The following is a 19622-nucleotide window of genomic DNA, read 5'->3' as shown; positions in this document are numbered from 1 at the left end:
CCCCCCCCCCCCCCCCCCCCACAGCACCCCTCCCCCCTCGGTACGGTGCCCCGCCGCCACGGGTCCCTCCCCCACAGTGCCCCTCTCTTCACTCCACCTACACAGGCAGCCACTTCACTCTGCCCTAGCAGCTTGGGCCCCGTGGAAACCTGACTGCTTCCTCTGCCCCTTTCTCTCCCGGGGCTTGGAGCTAGCACCACACTTTCCCTCCCCCAACCCTGTCGACCTGGGGGGGTTTCTCCTCTCACAGGGTCTTGAAGGCAGCTCCCAGCCTGTGTCTCCTGCCCATAAAGGCCCTTTTCTTTTCTCTTCAGGGTCTGGGGAGCAGATGGGTGCCATGGGTTCAATTCCCATGTGATCAGCCTGGGCTTTGGGGGACAAGCTCCCCTCTGAAAAGTAGCCAGGATTCCAGTGTGCTCAGACCGCAAGTGGTGCAGGGCCAGGGTGGACTGGACAGTGACCTGGGGAGTCTGTCTTTACTCTGTAGTCAAGAGCCCCGCAGAGGGCCCGGCGCGGGGCGGGGGGTGCTCTGCCCTCCGCTCCCCTCCTGTGGCAACCCCCTGCCCGGACCCCTGCGTGTCCCCTGCCCACAACGAGGGATGCGTCTGCTCCTGCAGGGGCCGGAGTGGGGTACCTCCTCTACAGTGAGTTCCGTGCCTCCACGAGTAGGTTCGTTTCCCGTCACTGCTGCAACCAATGTCCACAGACTCAGTGGCTTCAAACAACACATCTTTATTCTCTTACAGTTCTGGCGGTCAGAATTCTGAGATCAGTTTCACTGGGCTAAAGTCAAAGTACCAGCAGGGCTGGTTCCCTCAGGAAGCTCTGAAGGGAGCATCCATTTCCTTGCCTGTTCTAGCTTCTGTGCGTGCCTGCATTCTTCAGCTCTGACCCCCTCCGGCTGTATCTCCTACTTCCTCTCTGACCTCCTGCTTTCCTCCCGTAAGGATCCCTGTGATTACATGAAGCCCACTGGGGTAAACTGGGAGAGTCTCCTGGTCCAAAGATCATTAATGTAATTATATCTGCAAAGTTCCTTTTGCCTGATAAAGTAATATTCATAGGTTCCTCAGATAACAACACGGACATCTCGGGGGGCCACTATTCAGCCTACTACAACTAGGCTGCAGAACGGACTGCCTCACGGTGCTCCAGGTATTTCAACGACTGGGTGAAAAAGGCTGGGGCTTTTCTGTTTTGGGTTCCGCAGGGTCCTTCCTAACCTTGTATTTCTAAGGTCTAGGCTTCACCAACCCTCCTTTTCAACCACAGAAACTCACTGCGATGTCTCCTTGAAAGTCAGGTGACAAGTCTAAATCTAAGTGCTGGTGAGGGGTGCAGGGCCAGCCAAGAAGCCCCCGAGGGTGCCTGCCTTCAGCCCACACCCTGCCGGCCGCAACAAGCCCCTGGCCGGGAAGGGACACAGAGAAGGGTCTGGGGCCTGCCGAGGGTGCCGGGGAGGCCCCGAGACATGTGAGGCCGGCTAGGACAGTGCACGGCGGCCAGAGCTGAGGCGTGGCTGCAGTGCCATGGGGGCAGAGGAAGAAGCTGGGGGCTGTGGTCCCGGCCTACAGAGATGGTACAGGCCGTGGCTGGGAGTGGCTCTGAAGTTGGTGAGAGAGCATCTCTGCCCTGTGGCATCTGGGGGCAAGGGCCTCACCAGATAAGTGCAGCTCCAAAGCCCCAGGCACTGGGCTTTTTCTTGGTACCGAGAGAGTGGTGGGGGCAGGGGCGGGGCAGCGGCAGAGCGGGAAGGCAGGCAGCCTCTCTTGCTACCTCTTCTCCATGTTCTGCATCTGCAAGCTGAGGGACGTGAAGCTGGCCAGGAGGTCGGTCACTTCATCCACCTGTGGGACAAAACCAAGGCCCTTGTCACAGGTGCCACGACAGGCCCAGGTGTCTCGGCCCCCAGATCTCCACCCCAGGGCCACAGACGTGGAGGGTAGGCATGGCCTCTCGTCCCAGGACATGTGGTGGCTTCACTGTGGTAACTACGGAACAGCCGCCCAACCGATAATCCTTGACTCCAGGTGGTCTCAGACTGCCCCAGAGACGAGAGCCACGGGACATGAGGAGCTTCAAAGGAAGTGGACAGAGGCTTTGAGGTCCACAGTGAGCAGAAGCCCCCAGCCGTGGCCTCTCTCTATGGGAGCGGCTAGCCATGTCACAGCACGGAGGGATTGGCCCCGGGCTCCTGCCAGGCACCGGGCCGGGCCCTGCAGCTGCCGCTCACCTGCTCTCTGGTGCTCGTCATCTGGAGGCGGGTGCAGAGGCTGTCCAGCCGTTCCCGCTGCTCGTGCCGCCCCAGGCGCTCCAGGTACTCCCTCAGCATCTGGATGATCTGGAACGAGGGGTGGGGCTGAGCCGCTCGGGTTCTAGCTAGGCGGCCCCCAGAGCACTGCCAGTGGAGCAGAAGCCAAACGGGGTCGGCCTGAAGCACCCAGGAACCCTCGGGCTGGAGGCAGCACCTGCCCAGTGCTTGTTTGCTGCTGTTGGCCCAGCACGAGGGGCACTCACCTGCTTCACCTCCAGCCGCACAGCCTCCAGGCACTGGGAGTGGCCTTCCTGCAGGATGTTCAGCTTCGACTTGGCCAGGTGCAGGGGCGTGCGGCCAGCCCGGTCCAGGGCATCCACGCGGGCCCCTGCGGGAGCAGGCCAAGATAAGCACCGGGGGGCGTGAGGGCAAGGGAGGAGGGCAAAGGGGAAGGGAGCACATACCTCCTCGTAGCAGGGTAGTGATGACAGGGACATGGTTGGTGCAGGCCGCTGAGGAAGAAGAACAGGGACCTGAGAGTCCAGGACACCAGGGCTTGGCCCTGCATACCCTTCCGAGGGAGCAGGACTGTGACTCCCAAGTGTGCCTGCTTTGGGTCACACCTCCAGAGACGGCATCACCAAGGCAGCCATGGGGCGGGTCCAACTCCCTCCCTGTACAGCTAGGGAGACTGAGGCTGGAAGATGGGCCCTGACTCACCATGAGCCACAGTGTGGGGCAGCCATGGGGCAGCCACAGAACAACCAGAGGCTGCAGGCTCACCTTCCCTAGCAGAGCCCTGCTGATCACGCAGCTGTGCCCAGGCATGGCCCCCTGGTGACCGAAGGGGAAGGCCAGGGGACACAGCCTGGGGGGCCCCCGGGGCTCAGGTTCTCCCCAGATGACAGGAGATCCTGCTGGCAGTTTGCAGGACTCCAGGCTCTCCATCAGAGGAGCCCACCTGTGCTGCAGAGAAGGGTGTGCTGGAGGCTTCTCAGGCACTTACCCAGGTGCAGTGGTGTGTTCCCCAGCCCATCTCGCTGGTTGGGATCAGCCCCATGGTTCAGAAGCAGCTGCACTGGAAACAGGAAAACCCACGAGGAGCTGTTGGAGGACTTCTATGGACTGGACCCTAACCCCCATCCCTAACCTAGCTAAAGAGGCTTCCTCAAAGTGTGGGACACTGAAAGCAACATGGTTCTCTATGTTGTTTTGTTCATTCATTCAGTCATTCATTTATTCATTCGCTCACTCCCTCATAGGGTTTATGTGCAGGACTCTTGAAGGCCAGGGACCGAGGATTCTGGGAGAGCCTTCTGGCCTATGCAGGACTACGAAAGGAATGAGCTTTTAAGCATTAAAGAAAGTTCTTTCTTTTTCTTTTTCTTTTTTTAAAGATTTTATTTATTTTTTAACACAGAGAGAGAGACAGCGAGAGAGGGAACACAAGCAGCAGGGAGTGGGAGAGGGAGAAGTAGGCTTCCCGCGGAGCAGGGAGCCCGATGTGGGACTCGATCCCAGGACCCTGGGATCATGACCTGAGCCGAAGGCAGACGCTTAACGACTGAGCCACCCAGGCACCCCTAAAGAAAGTTCTTTCAATAGCAGTGGCTGCTAGTGAAGGTTCTCAAGGACACTTTCTACTCTTTCCACAGCCAAGTACCACAGTGGGAATCAGGGATGATGCTGATCATCCCCCTCCCTGAGTCTCTATGCCACCTCTAGGGTGGGCTATGGTGTCGCCAGGGCACATCAGTTATCCAGATGAACGTGCAGGTAGACTAATGCACATGACGTGGCCAGGCTGAGCCGCACACCATGCACAGAAACAAATGTGAGACGCATCACAGACCTACATGTGAAAGCTCTAAGTCCGGCTTGTAGAAGAAAACAAGACTATATCTCCACGACCTTGGGATAGGAAAAGATTTCTTAAAGAGGTCACAGAAATGTCAACCATAAAAAAGAAAAGATGGACACATTGGATTCATTAAAATTAAGAACTTGGGTTCATCAAGACACCACTCGGAGAACAAGGCAAGATCAGAAAAGTTAAGTCATTTATATTTGATAAATGATTTGTATCCAGAATATATAAAGAATTTCTACAAATCAATAATTAAAAAAGACAACCAGGCAGCTTGTTTTAAAACGTGGACAAAGTTTAAAAAAAATAAAGATAAGATTAAAATAAAACGCGGACAAAAGACTTGAACAGGAACTTCACAAAAAAATATACAACAATGGCCAATATGTACAAAAGAGGCTACAAAAATGGCCAATATATACATGCTCAACATTTGGGGCCACAAGAGAAATGAAAATTAAACCACAATGAGATGCCACATGCCAGAATGGCTAAAATTCAAAAGAGACAATACCAGGCACCAGCAAGGCTGGGAGAAAATGTGGAACTCTTACACTGCTGGTGGGAGTGTGTACTGGGACAGCCACGAGGGGAAACAGGGTGGAAGTACGTACTACAGCTAAATGTACTTTTTCCCTGGTGAGCCAGCAACTCCACGCCTGAGACAATAGCTAACACAGTTAAATGCTTATACCCACAAGTCGCAGGTACAAGAATGTTCCCAACAGTGTATTCATAAAAGCCCAAACCTGGAAACCATATAAACGTCCATCAACAGTAGAATGGGTAAACTGTGGGACATCACACAATGAAATACCATCCAGCAAGAAGAAAGAAGAAACTCCTGATACAAACAACATTCAGGGATGTAAGTTTGAGTGAAAGAGAATACAAAAGAGTACATACTCTATGCTTCCATCTATGTGAAATTCAAAACCAAGAAAACTCATCTATGTGAACAAGGTCTACACCGGGGTAAGGACTGGAAGGGGCATCAGTAGGCTGCTGGGGTGCTGAAACTATTCTTTCTTCTTTCTTTTCTTTCCTTCCTTCCTTCCTCCCTCCCTCCCTCCCTTCCTTCCTTCTTTCTTTCTCTTTCTCTCTCTCTTTCTCTCTTTCTTTCCTTTTCTTTCTTTCTTCTTTCTTTCCTTTTCTCTTTCTTTCTTCCTTTCTTTTCTTTCTTTCTTCTTTTATTCCTTCCTTCCTTTTTCTTTCTTTCTTTCTCTCTCTTTCTTTCTCTTTCTCTCTCTCTCTCTTTTTCTTTTTTTTAAAGTAGGCCCTACACCCAACATGGGGCTTGAATTCATGACCTTGGGATCAAGAGTCACATGCGCTAATGCCTGAGCGAGCCGGGTGCTCCTGAAAATAATCTTTTTTTTTCCATTTTAAAGATTTTATTCATTTATTTGACAGAGAGAGACACAGCAAGAGAGGGAACACAAGCAGGGGGAGTGGGAGAGGGAGAAGCAGGCTCCCCGCTGAGCAGGGAGCCTGATGTGGGGCTCGATCCCAGGACCCTGGGATCATGACCCGAGCCAAAGGCAGATGCTTAACCGACTGAGCCACCCAGGCACTCCTCCTGAAGATAATATCTTGTTCCCAGTGGTGGTAATGCCGGGGCATAGATACAGAAAGCTCACCGTTTATAAGTTATACCACATGCGAAAAGGACTTTAAAAAGGGGGAAGGAGGTTTGTCCTGCTGGTGCCCTTGACTCTGAGTAAATGTTGCCTGAATGTCTTGAAGGTCTGGCCCCAAGCCTGGCTGTGCAGACAGCAGATCTTCCCCCAGCACCTCTGGAGAGATGCTCCTCGGCCAGCCCTGTTCCCTCCCTCCTGCCCAGGACTCACCGATCTGGTCGTTGCCATTGCAGGAGGCGAAGTGCAGAGCTGTGCGGCCCTTGTCGTCAGCTGCGCAGGGATCGGCGCCATCTTCCAGAAGCTGCTGCACTGACACCACCAAGACAGAGGGGCAGGGGGACAGAGAGGCAATGCTAGCTAAGTGGCAGCCCCCAGGGCGTGAAGAGGGATGCTCAGGGGCACTTCCCGGCAAGGCATTGAGAAGGCAGGGGAGAGCTCTTCCCGCCTGGATGCCGGCCTCACAGGAGATGCCAAGACAAGGGACTTGTTCTCCTGAAGGCATGACTGAGGACCACAGATTCTGGCTGCTCAAACTCTGAGTCTAGGGACAGAACATCATAGAAGGGTCTTGGCCCTCAGAGTCAGGAGTTCTAGAGTCACAGAAATCCCGAGCACAGACTCTGGCCTCACATCTACTTGGATACACATCCATTCCAGTCGGACACAGCTGCCTGAGCTGTTGGGCAATGCCTCCTTTGCTCCTGGGAGGTGGCCCGCTGGAGAGGCCAGAGTGCAGATGTGGAGCCGCACCGACTAAGTCCCAGGCTAAGCTGAGTAATGAAGAAAGGAGTATGTTGCCAACAGCATGGGGCAGTGGAAAGAGCTGGGCTGGGAGTAGGAAGCCCTGAATTTGGGTCCCAATTCACCAGCAAATGGGAATAATCGCCCTGCCCATCTCCAGAGCTGCTATGATGAGAATAATGGATGTGAAATGCCTTCTCTGCAAAACATGGAGCCATTATCAACTGTGAGGCATTACGTGCCACATGCGTATGTTCAACTGAAATGTAGAAATTGCTGCCAAACATCATTTTAGAGCCACCAACAGTTTAGTCTCCGCCAGCAAATCTCTCGGGGACTCCAGACAAAGCCCAGAATCCCCTCCTCCTCTTTCTCCTCAGGCTCAGGTGGCCACTCCAGCTCCCGCGTCTCCTCAGGGCCCTGTTCACCCGCTACTCTAACGTGAACAGGCTGTGCCACTTTAGAGCGTTGGAGCGCACGTCGAGCACCAGCCTGGCACCAGGCACCTGTCTGCTAAGCCCCTTGCCCACCCAGCCAAGCATTGTGTCCATTTCACAAACCAGGAGAAGTGTCCCATTCTGTGAAGGGCCCCAGGTACACTCACCCGGCTACCAGGAGGCAAAGGTGGGAATAGAAACCCAGGCTTCTCTAGCTCCAGAACTTCTGCCTCTCCAACTAAATACATAACTTCAGTTTTTCTGGGGGTTTTGTTTTAGAAAAATGGTATCACTTTATATTCTTTGTCTCCAATTCTATCATTTTGTTTATCTTAATGCCTAGGATCAGCTGTTCAGCTGATGTTCAGCTCCATGAACGCTGTTGACTGATTGAAGAAATGAATAAAGGTGGTAGGAAAAGGTTTATGAGAGTGGAAGAGAAAGAAGAGCTTCCGGTCAGCTCAGTACGTTCACCAAAAGCTAGCCGGCCAAAGAGATAAGAGAAAGCTAAAAGAGTCCCCTCTCTGTTAGGACTTGTGCAGTGAGTCTTCTTGGAAAGCACTTCGAGAAGTCATCAAAATATGCACACCTTTGGATGTGATAACCCCATACCTGGGAAATTATCTTAAAAATGAAAAACTGGGGCTCAGTCGGTTAAGTGCCCGACTCTTGATTTCAGCTCAGGTCATGAGATCGAGCCCCACGTCAGGCTTCATGCTGAGCATGGAACCTGCTTAAGATTAAGATTCTCTCTTAAAAAAAAAAAAAAAAAAAAAGATTCTCTCTCTCCCCCCTTCCCTCTGCCCTCCCCACCAAAAGAAAAACCATGGTGCAAATATATGACTAACTAAATAACTCTTGCTTTGTTCCTCTGAAGGCATAGTGGGCATCCATTACAAATTGTGGTTATAATTGGAGAATGGAATTATAAGGTAATTTCTGCTTTTTACCTTATAAGCTTAAAAAAAAAACATACAGCCATGTTGTCATTCTGTCAACAGGGAAAAAAAGACGTTTCCCTTTTGAAAAAAATGAATGGTTACAAAGACTATGAAAAGTTATGCGGGATACAAAATTGTGTATCCGGCACAGTTTGTAAGCCCATAAAGAAAATTTCTCTGCATAGGAGAAGAGACTAGGATAGTCACCAATCTATTTACAGAGGTTAGTTCCTGTGCTGTTTATGGATGTTTTTCTTGCATATTTCCTTCATCTCCCAAACGTTTTAAGCGGAGCGTTGGTGGTATAGTGGTTAGCATAGCTGCCTTCCAAACGTTTTAAATGATTTAACAATAGCAGGGCATCAATTTTGTGTCCATTACAACTGCTTAACTACACCAAAAACCCAACAAACGTGCAGAGAAGGAAAAGGCAATGCAAACCATGAGAGAAAAGGAGCAGAGCCTAACCCCACAGCCAGGGTCACCAGCAGAGTCCTGCAAGAGCCTGGTCAATCTGAGAGCCATTTAGATTTGAACATGGGTGTGTTAGAGACTCTGACTGGAACATTACAGCATTTCTGTCAAAACACTGAAACCACCATGTGAGTACCTGATTCAAGATGAACTAGGCTTTCTGTGGAAGGGAAGTATAATTCAAATATTCTCCAGCCACACACTAGAGATATTCAAAAGAGAACACTTATCATTTTTCCTTGAAAATCTATCTAGGTTGCTGCTCAAATAGTCCAAAATATTAAAGTTCACGGAAAAGAGACCAAAGTGAAGAGAGCTGGGGTAAGGGAACCATTTTAAGGCCCACAGTTTAACACCCAGCCCCCTGAGGTAAATGACTTCCTCTCCACGCCGGCTGTAAATGGGCTCTCTGATCCCATGGCTCTCAAGCAACGCTCACGTCTTCTCTGTTGACCGTAGCACACCACTACCACCAAAACAGAATGATGTCCACTTGAGGTAGGTAGGATCACAGCCCCCAAGACGTCCATGTCCTAATCCGCAGAGTTTACTGGACATGTTACCTTATGCAGCAAAAAAGACTTTGCAGATATGAATAAGGTTAGGGACCTTGAGCTGGAAAGATCATCGTGGATTATTCAGGCCCAAACTAATCACATGAGTCCTTAAAATCAGAGCACATTTCCCTGCCGTGTGAACCAGAGACACAGCAGTGTGAGGACTCAGTCAACTGTTGCTGAAGATGGAGGGAGAAGACTATGAGCCACGGAGTGTGCGTGGCTCCTAAAAGCTGGAAGAGGCAGGGAAACAGGGTCTCCCCTAGGACCTCCAGAAAGAAATGCAACCCTGTTGACATCTTGCTTTCAGCGTGGTGAGACCTGTGTTGGATTTCTGACCTCCAGAATTATGTGCTAAGAAATTTGTGTTGTTAAAAAATAATAATAATAAATATTTTTAAAAAGAAATTTGTGTTGTTTTAAACCACAATGTGTGTGGTAATTTGTTGCAGCAGCCGTAGAAAACTCAGATCTGGATAAAATTACAAGTTTTCCCCTAGAACTTGTCCTTGTACCTCTGATGCTGCTACTGTCCTGTCAGCCAATGAATGCTGGGGAGCAACAACAGAAAACCAGAGTGGCGTCCTGCTGCGAGCCCCTCCCATTCCCGTCCAAAGTTCTGTCAACTTAAACAACCACTGGCCCAACTACCACAAAGCCTCGGTGAGCAGTTGAAGGTGGTGGCTCTCTTCCGACAGTGGCTCTGCTGGCAGCTAAAGCTGACTGTCCATTCCCAGGACCCGGAAGTTCTAAAAAGCTCCTACCCTGCTGCTGGCTGCCAGGGACACAAAAGCAGACATGGTCCCAACATCAAGGAGCCCACAGAGTGATCAACACTATGACGTCAGGAAGTTCAGGGTGACAGAAAAGCACGGGAAGAGGAAGCATCTAAGTCAGACTTATCTTCTGAGACATGATTACAGTTATAGAATATATACCATGAGCCTAGTCCACAGGGTGAGCGGGCATAGTGAATTCAAGCACTGTCTTCCCAGGAATGGGTTGCCCGGATTTTGCTTTCCCTAACCAGCCCACAGAGCTAGACCTGGCTTTGCACACTCACCTGTTTCCACATCGTTGGCATTGGCCGAGTCCCTCAGCCTCTTCAGAGCTGTGAAGAGAGGAAAAGAGTTCCAGTTAAAAACAAAAATAAAACAGTCATGATGAAGCTGAAAGTGGATGGCTGCCTAGTTAATCCATAGTTCACCCATGACAGCATCTAAAGGGAAAGAAAGGCACCAGGATACAAGAGACACTGGGAACAAGGAAAGACTGGAAACGTGGCAGAGCCACATTCTGTAGCAAATCCTTCAAGGCCTCTGGAGCCAGATCTTGGCTCTGCCTCTTATAGTAGCTGGGTGACCTTGAGCAAGTGAGTTAACCCTCCCGGGCCTCAGGTTTATCATCTGAAGGAAAAAAAAAAAGTTGAGCCCTGACCTAACAGCCTGGAGTTGTTGTAAAGACAAAATGAAATGTTTAGATTGAAGCTCTGTTAGTCGGTTACACAGATAATCTTAGATTCTCCAAAAGAGGCCATTCCCAAATAACTACTTAAATTTGGTAATTCCTAAGCAGAAACGTTTTTCTACTACAATGACACTACCTCTGTATTAGAGGCTAATAGAGAACAATGCCTTTGTCATTGGAGAAATGGTCAAAATTGCAACCCAGATACATTTAATGATTCCTTACTTTTGTATAGCACTTTATGGTTTATATAGCACTTTCAAAATCTCATTTAATCTCTACAGCATCACTAAGATATGGGCGGAATCACAGAGAGTCCTAAAGGGGACACTAAAAAGCCCCATTCTTAAATCTTTCAGGGCCTTGGTTTCCATGTCATCCACAACATGTGAAAGACAATACAGTGGACATAAAAGAACAGGAGTTTGAGTCTGGCAGAGGTGGGTTCTGATTCCAGCACAGCCACTTAACTAGCTCTGTAACTTGGAGCAAGGCAATCTCTCCGAGCCTCAGTTTCCTCTTCCATATAATGGGGACAGTATCTGGATCTCATTGAGTTACTGTGAGGATTAAAAATGATCACATACCACCCAACAGTGTTTGTCACACAACAAAAGCGGAATAATCGCTACGGATTCATCACCTTACTTAACTCTGGCAACGTCCCTGTAAAGCAAGTATTGCACTCATTTACAGACGAGAAAACTAAGGCTGAAAGAAAGGTTCTACAGTTTGCCCGAGGCTTCAACGAGGTAGAGGAGTCCAATCCCGGTCTGTGCATTTAAACAAGTTGGTAGAACTTGGCTACAGGCTCTGGCCTCCCTTCTCTGATAATAAAAGCATTCGCCAGTACCCCAACCTTTTTTTTTTTTTTTTTTGATCTACTAATAAACGCCTGGAATCACGAAAAGTTTCTATTCAGGAATTACCAAGTGCTTCAAGACCGTCTCTTTCACATTCACGGTCCTTAGCCGCTCTACATCCTGATTACTACTAGAAGGAGCCTCAGGGGTCACTGTGGGCCCGGAGCTCAGTCGTGCGAGTACCCCGTCCTGGTCGGGGTCAGGGGAGGTCAGGGCCCCGCCTCCCGCCGCGCTCCTCACCGTGCACCTCCTTGCCCGTGGGCCCGAGCCGCCGGTGGGGCCTGGCGGCGCGCCTCAGCCGCCCGGCGGGGATCTTACAGCGCAGCTCATCGCGGGGCTCCGCGTCCTGCTGCCACAGGACATGGAGGTAGCGCAGCGGGGACTGGGCCCCGCCAGACGCCCGGCCCGGGAGGCCCGCGCCGCCGCCCAGCGCGGAGCCGAAGTCCGCGAAGGAGAAGAGGCCCTCGGGGCCCGTCAGCGGCTCCGGCGCCACGGCGCACTCGCCCTCCGAGCTCGAACGGCCCGAGCGCGGCTCGTCATCCGCGCCCCCGGCGGCGGCTGCCATGGCAACGGCTCCGCGCGGGCCTGGCCGCCGGAGCCTCGTTCCCGACCGACCAACCGACCCGCTTCCTCCGCCCAAAGCCTCGCTGTCAGCGGGCGAGCGGGCGGGTCCGGCCTGCAACTACGGCAACCGAGCGAGGGGCGGGCTCCCGTCTCCAACAGCCAACCGGGCATAGTTCGGGCGAGAGACTTGAGTTCCGGCAGCATGATTGACGGACCTAAGAACCAATCACAAATTTGAACCGCCCACGCCCTCGCCGTACGTCCCCACCGGAGCCAATAAAACAGCTAAATTTATGACACTCTCTCTGTCTTCCCCCCACCCATTTCCCCCCATCGGGTCCTGGAAAAGATAACGGGCAGATGCCTTAACCAATAACGTTAAGATAATCTGCAGCCAATCACTAAGGAAAACGAAGAAGGTGCACTGTAGGGGTAAATACAGATACATTTTAAAGCAATGAACGTAAATAAAGGACTTCCTGGTGGGAAGTGCATAGTGTGACTAGGAAAGTGAGGGTCAGACTCGACGCTCGCTGAGGTGCTCACAGCCCTATGGGAGAGGACGGAGCCGCCAACACGGAAGGGTTCCGTGCGCGGTGGATGAGCTTCGCAACCCCTCTGACAGCCAGTACCCTATAAACACTTCTCTAAGGTGGACAAGGAAGACCATCCCTATTCTACAGATGAGGAGTTGAAGCAAGAGAGACAAGGGACTTGTTATGGATGCCCAGCTCTCTTCGGACCAGGGCTTTTGTCCAGGAGAAGTTCTTCCTTCTCATTCAACCCAGTAAAAATATAATCTTTCTCTGACAGTTGAAAACCACTTTCAAAATTTGTAGTGCTCTCAGAACACCACTGTGAGGTTTCTCATGGTACTGTATGGAGACAAACGCTGTCTATTTGATCTCCTCTGCCCCGTAACAGGTAAGTACATATATGCCAACTCCACTTGTAGCTACAAGGAAACCGAGGGAAGAAATGAACACTGAATATGTGTCATATTCCACATACCAAGTGCTTGATATATATTATACCATTTATTTCTCCCTTACAAGAACCTTAGCAGGTAGATATTATTATACCCACTTTGCCAATCAGGAAATTGAGGTCCTGAGATGTTCCTTCCCCCCTTGCACAGGGTTAGAGAGTTGAAGAACTAGGATTTGAGCCCCCAGAAGTCCTCTCTTTCCGTCACACTGTTGTCTTTAATGAAGAGCCTGCTGGGAACCTGGTTCCAGAGAGTTTAAGTGACATCTGGGTATTTATACTTTACTCCTGCTGAATGTACCTGGAAATAATTTCATTACTCATTCCTCCTCTTTTTCCACGTAATAACCTCCCAAGTCGTCTTCATCCCTCCAGTCTGTCTTTGTAGAACTCAAGATGCACCTGGTGGCTAAGGCACAATTCTCTTCGCATCTGTAGGATTTGTCTACTCACTGAGTTCAGGTTTAAAGTGCAAACCTTTATCCTAGCAGTTAGCCATTGTATTCCTCCTACTAGTGGGGCTGGGCCTCAGTCAATCTAGTCTACTAAATATGTGTGCATTGGCACAGTCTTTTCATTTGAACAGGATCGCTAAACATTTAGAGGTGATTGTCACTTCTCATTTTTAAATCAACTTTATTGGGGCGCCTGGGTGGCTCAGTCAACTGTTAAGCGTCTGCCTCTGGCTCTGGTCATGATCCAAGGGTCCTGGGATCGAGCCCAGCATTGGGCTTCCTGCTCCGTGGGAAGCCTGCTTTTCTCTCTCCCACTCCCCCTGCTTGTGTTCCTGCTTTCGCTCTCTCTCTCTCTCTCTCTCTCTCTCTGTCAAATGAATAAATAAAGTCTTTAAAAAAATAATAAATGAACTTTGTTGAAGTATAAATTACATAGCCCAACCTTCTGTGTGTTTCAAGAACCACTTGTTATTTGGATTTGAAGAATAGGGTGTGGGTTGAATATGAATCCAGTTAGCCTCAGCCTCCGGGCTTTAGACTGGAACTTGAACCGTATTCCCCCATAATGCCTGGCTTAGCATCTGGCACCACCACACTGTAACTATTTGATTGACTGACTGACCTATTCATTGAATGAAGGAATGAATGAATGAATGAGTTAATGATATGGTTATCACAAGACTAAATGATAGGATGTGAGTAAAACACAGAGCTTGGTACAGAACTAGTGCTCAAAAATGGTAGCTAGTGCTATTATTATAATAAATAAGGGTAGAATGCAGGCTAGGGTCCATGCAAATCCTATGCAACAGTGGGCCCATCACACTGGCTCAAACTTTTACCTAAGGGTACTACAAGCATTCATACTAGTCATTTTTATTTGGTTAGTCAGCAAATAAAACATGAAGCACTTGGTGGGAGACAAAGGAAATACTTATATTTGCCTTTCGGAAAAAGCTTCTACCTGGGAATCCAGGGACTTGGGGTCAAAGTCCCATCTGGCCCAAACTCACCTCGTGGTGTGGGGTTAAGTGTTTCCTTTCTTTAGGCCTCAGTCTTCCTGTAAGAAGGTATTGTTCTAGGTCAGACAGTGACACTGGCTCAGGCTAGATTCAGTAGGACTTTCCTTTCATTCTTTCCCTCATTCTGTTGGCCTTCACAGTATTTTAGAGAAATTTGAACTGATTGCCAACATTTAAAAATTCAGAGCTTTCGGGCGCCTGGGTGGCTCAGTCGGTTAAGCGACTGCCTTCGGCTCAGGTCGTGATCCTGGAGTCCCGGGATCGAGTCCTGCATCGGGCTCCCCGCTCAGCGGGGAGTCTGCTTCTCCCTCTGACCCTCTTCCCTCTCGTGCTCTCTCTCTCTCATTCTCTCTCTCTCTCAAATAAATAAAATCTTTAAAAAAAAAAATTCAGAGCTTTCACAGACATTTTTTAAATTTCCAGCTTCTTTTAAAAATGGGGAGATACAGCAATACAGGACCCGCCCTCCCACATGGCAACAGATGGCTGGAGCTGCAGAGCAACTTTCCCCTTTAGATGGGACATGGTGTTGTGGCTTGCCACAGTCCCCACCACTCCCTGTTGAGGCTTAAAGGCAGTTGCCATTTATCGCCATATTGTGCTGTTGTTTTTCTTAGGCAGAGTTAGCAGGAAATGAATATATTTCTTGTCTTCATTAAACGTGGAATAATGAAAACTAGTGTGGAGGGAAATGATCTAGTATCTGAAAATATGTTTTATGGTGATTGCGTGACTTTTTAATATCATGCTAGAGAATTGCTCGTAAACCCACATAAGAGCCATCTGACTCTCTGGGGAAATTTAACTTTGACTAGCAATTGATTAGCATCCAGTGATGTTTTCTAACTCTGTAAAGTTACAAGTTAGCTTGTAGGAAACTGATAAGATGCAATAATTTTTGCATGTCTGATGAAGGAAATAATCCCAAAGATTACAGTTGTATTATCCTATAGGACATGAAATATGATCAGCAATCATAACTCAGTATTCTTTACTCTTCCCAAATTCTTTCCAAACCAGCTCTGTCATACTGTTAGTTCCTTCATTAACAATTAAATATGCTTGCTCTTTATTGGTATGAGAATTATTTCTTTAATTTCTTAAAGGTATTAATCTTTTGACAATGACATTTTTAACAATGTGAGAATTGTTCTTTTAGACTAGAGACAGCCCTGTGTTTTCAGAAATGTAAGTGATTATTGGGGTGCCTGGGTGGCTCAGTCAGTTGAGGGTCTGACTTTTTTTTAAAAGATTTTATTTATTTATTTGACAGAGAGACACAGCGAGAGAGGGAACACAAGCAGGGGGAGTGGGAGAGGGAGAAGCAGGCTTCCCGCCACGCAGGGAGCCTGATGCAGGGCTCAATCTCAGGTCCCTGGGATCATGACCTGAGCCGAAGGCAGACACTTAATGACTGAGCCACCCAGGCGCCCCAAGGGTCTGACTCTTGATTCAGGCTCAGGTCGTGATCTCGGGGTCCTGGGATCAAGCCCCATGTCAAGCTCCAAGCTCAGTGGGGAGTCTGCTTGGGGATTTTCTCTCCCTCTCCCTCTGCCCCTTCCCCCCACCCTGCTCATGGTCTCTCTTTCGCTCTCTCTCAAATAAATAAATCAATCTAAAAAAAAAGTGATTATTTATTGTGTTAAAAAAGAGACAACAGGGGCACCTGGGTGGCTCAGTCGGTTAAGCATCTGCCTTTGGCTCAGGTCATGATCCCAGGGTCCTGGGATCAAGTCCCACACTGGGCTCTCTGCTCAGTGGGGAGGCTGCATCTCCCTCTCTCTCTGCCTCCCACTCTGCCTACTTGTGCTCTCTCTCTCTAATAAATAAATAAAATCTTAAAAAAAAGAGAGAGACAACAGGTCCCAAAGGGAGTTCCTTGTACTAAGCCCTACATCAGCAAACCAAAACTTAATACCTAACCTAACTGCAGCTTCAAACCCACCCTCCACCCCCCAGAATGTAGCCTTTAACCAGTCACCATAGGGTTACCTGGTGAGCACTAGTGAAATAATCTGCCAGATAGAGCCCTTCTGTTCTCCTTAGGAAGGAGACCTTGCCTGCAAGTATACATTCTTTGCAAATAATTTCTTTTTACTGTCCCCTTTCTGCTTTAAAAAAATTTTTTTTAATTTACATTATTTCTCTTAAAGTTATAAATCTTACTTTTTTAAAAAAGATTTTATTTATTTGAGAAAGGAGAGAGAACACAAGTGGGGGGAGGGCCAGAGGAGTGGAGCTGACACAGGGCCCAATCCCAGGACCCCGAGATAATGATCTGAACAGAAATCCAGAGTCAGACAGTTAACCGAGCCACCCAGACAACCCCCACCTTCTGCCTTCTAAAACTTTTCCTTTCCTTTTTTTTTTTTTTTAAGATTTTATTTATTTATTTGACAGCGAGAGAGAGACACAGTGAGAGAGGGAACACAAGCAGCGGGAGTGGGAGAGGGAGAAGCAGGCTTCCCACCGAGCAGGGAGCCCGATGAAGGGCTCGATCCCAGGACGCTGGGATCATGACCTGAGCCAAGGCAGACGCTTAACGACTGAGCCACCCAGGCGCCCCAAAACTTTTCCTGGGCAAGAACAATAGTCTTTTTTTTTTTTTTTAAAGATTTTATTTATTTATTCATGAGAGACACAGAGAGAGAGAGAGGCAGAGGGAGAAGCAGGTTCCCAGGGAGAGGGAGCCCGATGCAGGACTTGATCCCAGGACTCTGGGATCATGACCTGAGCCGAAGGCAGACGCTCAACCATCTGAGCCACCCAGGCACCCCAAGAACAATAGTCTTAATGTCTGCAGTAAAAGAAGGGATACAATTTAGCATGTCAGGAAACAGCCTGCTACTTCACTGTTTCTGTTTTTTTTTGTTTGTTTGTTTGTTTGTTTAGTGGACTCCTTGTACCAGACGACCCCTAAGGAACGTCTAGTTCTGCCTTGTAGAGACTGAGCTACTGCTCTCCCAGGGCCCACATAATACTCAGTAAAGGAGGGTGGCAGGAGTTTGTGAGACCATTCTGAAGAGAGCAAAATAAGCAGGACAGTAAGTGAACTATAGACAAATGCAGGTTTCTTGGGAAGAGGAGCTTGAAATTAACCCTGTTGAAGAGACCAGGCAGACTGTAAAATGTAGTGGTTTTTCTGAGTTAGAGAGTTTCCTGCCTCAAATCCCGGGCAAAAGAAAATCAAGAGAATCAGGGCAGCTTTTCAGCTGCTGAATCCTCTCAACAACTCCCCCAGGTAAAATTATTCCAGGAGCTTTGGTCTGTCCACAGTTTCTTTGCCTTTGAACTACTGCTTTTCCATTAACAAGGGAGCCTTGCAAAATCAAACACTCTGTGATCAGACCTTTCATAGTCTGTAACAGGCTTCTGGCTGCTTTCAGGTCAGGCTGCATTTCTTTCTTCCCTCCTTCCTTCCATTATTTATTTTTTTCAAAGTTGTGTTTCTAAGCAGGCTTAAGGTGCTGCCAAGCAATGGCCTAAGTTTCATTTCAGATGCAGTTCTACAAATATGGATTGCGAATTGCAAGCAGGAAGTGTGAAGTAGTATTACAATACTAATGAGATAGTGGTTTGGACAAGAATGATGGAAACAAGGTGGTAAGAATTGAGAGGGAATATTTTGAAGGTAGAGCCAGCAAAATGCAGATGCATTGAAATGTGTGGCATGAGAGTCAAGTCCATGGTGGTTCTGAAGGCTTTGGCCTGAGCAACTGAACGAATTGAAGTTGCCCTTAACTAAGATGGGGAATACTGTGGGAGGAAGAAGGGTGAGGTAGAAAACCAGAAGCTCCACTGGGACATGTTAAGTCTGAGGTGCCTTCAGACATGCAGGTACTTACATGGGCCATTGAGCCCACTTCTGGGGTGGGATCTGGGATGGAGATATAAATGTGGGCAGTCAACAGCATATGAGTGATATTTAAACCTACTGGACCGGACAACCCACCCAGAAAGTAAAGGGAGATAGAGAAGAGACCAAGCCCAGGGAGAAGAAGCAGTCCACTAGTTAGTGATTGGAGAGATGAGGAGAAATCAACAAAAGAAAGTGAGAAAGAGGGGCGCCTGGGTGGCTCAGATGGTTGGGACGGTTGCCTTCGACTCAGGTCATGATCTCTAGGTCCTGGGATCGAGTCCTACATCTGGCTCCTGGCTTGGAGGGGAGTCTGCTTCTCCCTCTCCCTCTCTCCCTGCTCATGCTCTCTCTCTGTATCTCAATGAATCTCTGTCTCAAACGAATAACTAAAATCCTAAAAAAAAAAAAAAAGTGAGAAAGAGTAGCCAGTGAGGAAGGTCCTCTCAGAGCCTTACTATTCTCTACGTTAGAGTGTACATCCTGGAAGAGGTATAAAGTAACAAATACATACATGTACATGAATATACACACACACATACACATAATTAGATGGTTATTAAACAAGGGATCCAAGTTTCTGGTGACTGAAGCTTACCCGAGGAATAATAGAGAATAAGAAATTGCAGGTGCCTGGGTGGCTCAGTTGTTAAGCATCTGCCTTCGGCTCGAGCCATGATCCCAGGGTCCTGGGATCGAGCCCCGCATTGGGCTCCCTGCTCAGCAGGAAGGCTGCTTCTCCCTCTCCTGCTCCCCCTGCTTGTGTTCCCTTTCTTGCTGTGTCTCTCTCTGTCAAATAAATAAATAAAATCTTTTTTAAAAAAAGAATAAGAAATTACAAAAACCAAACTAGGTAAGAAAGAGAATGTTTATCTAGTACAAGAAATCACAACACAAATTGTGGGAGAAATCAGCCCATTACAAATTGCAATTTGTAACTTCACCCAAAAAGCTGACGAATAACACAAACATCACAAAGTCCAGAAAAGAAACATGTTTGTTAGTTTTCTTAAACACCTCTATAATACTTTTTCTTTTTCAGGCTGAATATGCTTTGATCACCTCTTTATATGGCAACAATTTTGTATCATTTTCCATAATGAGAATGGACAAATAATTTCCTCTAGCATGTTAGATCAACATTTTTTATTTTTATTTTAAAATTCCAGTATAGTTAACAGACAATGTTAGATTAGGTTCAGGTGTAAAAAGCAAAGCAAAAAAGCAACACAAGGGGCGGGGCAGGGCATCGCAATTCTAAACAGGATGCTCAGAGAACTGAAGGTGACAGAGCCAGCCTTGCAGGTATCTGGGAGGAATGCATTCTATAATCTACACCAGTAAATGTGAATGCGAAAGACCACAGGCTGATTGTGCCTCACAGGGAAAGGAAGGAAGAGCTGTTTTGACAAGAAGCAGCGGAGGCTGGGTCCTAAAATGGGTTAGACAAATTCCTGGTCACACAGCAAATCAGTAGCAGAGCAGGGACCGGAATCC

General features: G+C 48.5%; 1 protein-coding gene across 2 annotated transcripts; it reads right to left on the bottom strand.

The window, feature by feature from the left end:
- Positions 1 to 716: 716 nt before the first annotated feature.
- Positions 717 to 11910, bottom strand: ANKRD54 (ankyrin repeat domain 54). Of its 2 annotated transcripts, none has more exons than XM_025881824.2 (8): positions 11482 to 11910; positions 9975 to 10022; positions 5972 to 6070; positions 3261 to 3332; positions 2719 to 2766; positions 2518 to 2642; positions 2234 to 2341; positions 717 to 1847 (listed from the first exon to the last, which is right to left on the bottom strand). In XM_025881824.2, exons 1-8 carry the CDS (start codon positions 11804 to 11806, stop codon positions 1773 to 1775), a joined length of 900 nt encoding a protein of 299 aa, XP_025737609.1. In that variant the 5' UTR covers positions 11807 to 11910; the 3' UTR covers positions 717 to 1772. The 2 variants fall into 2 exon arrangements, with proteins under 2 accessions (XP_025737609.1, XP_025737610.1); XM_025881825.2 differs by having other exon boundaries at positions 5972 to 6065; positions 11482 to 11620.
- Positions 11911 to 19622: the final 7712 nt, after the last annotated feature.

Source organism: Callorhinus ursinus, unplaced genomic scaffold, assembly GCF_003265705.2.
Source record: "Callorhinus ursinus isolate GAN/ISIS: 27379988/994484 unplaced genomic scaffold, GSC_fseal_2.0 scaffold48, whole genome shotgun sequence".
In the NCBI taxonomy this organism is placed as follows: domain Eukaryota; kingdom Metazoa; phylum Chordata; class Mammalia; order Carnivora; family Otariidae; genus Callorhinus; species Callorhinus ursinus.
This window is presented reverse-complemented; position numbering and strand designations above follow the sequence as displayed.

Excerpts from the sequence above, each read along its gene's own strand:
- ANKRD54 (XM_025881824.2), bottom strand. The coding sequence starts at position 11,806 with ATGGCAGCCGCCGCCGGGGGCGCGGATGACGAGCCGCGCTCGGGCCGT. Across the intron at positions 3,333-5,971 it reads CAATGGCAACGACCAGATCG|TGCAGCTGCTTCTGAACCAT; the intron begins GTGAGTCCTGGG and ends TCCTGTTTCCAG. Across the intron at positions 2,767-3,260 it reads GAACACACCACTGCACCTGG|CGGCCTGCACCAACCATGTC; the intron begins GTAAGTGCCTGA and ends CTTCTTCCTCAG.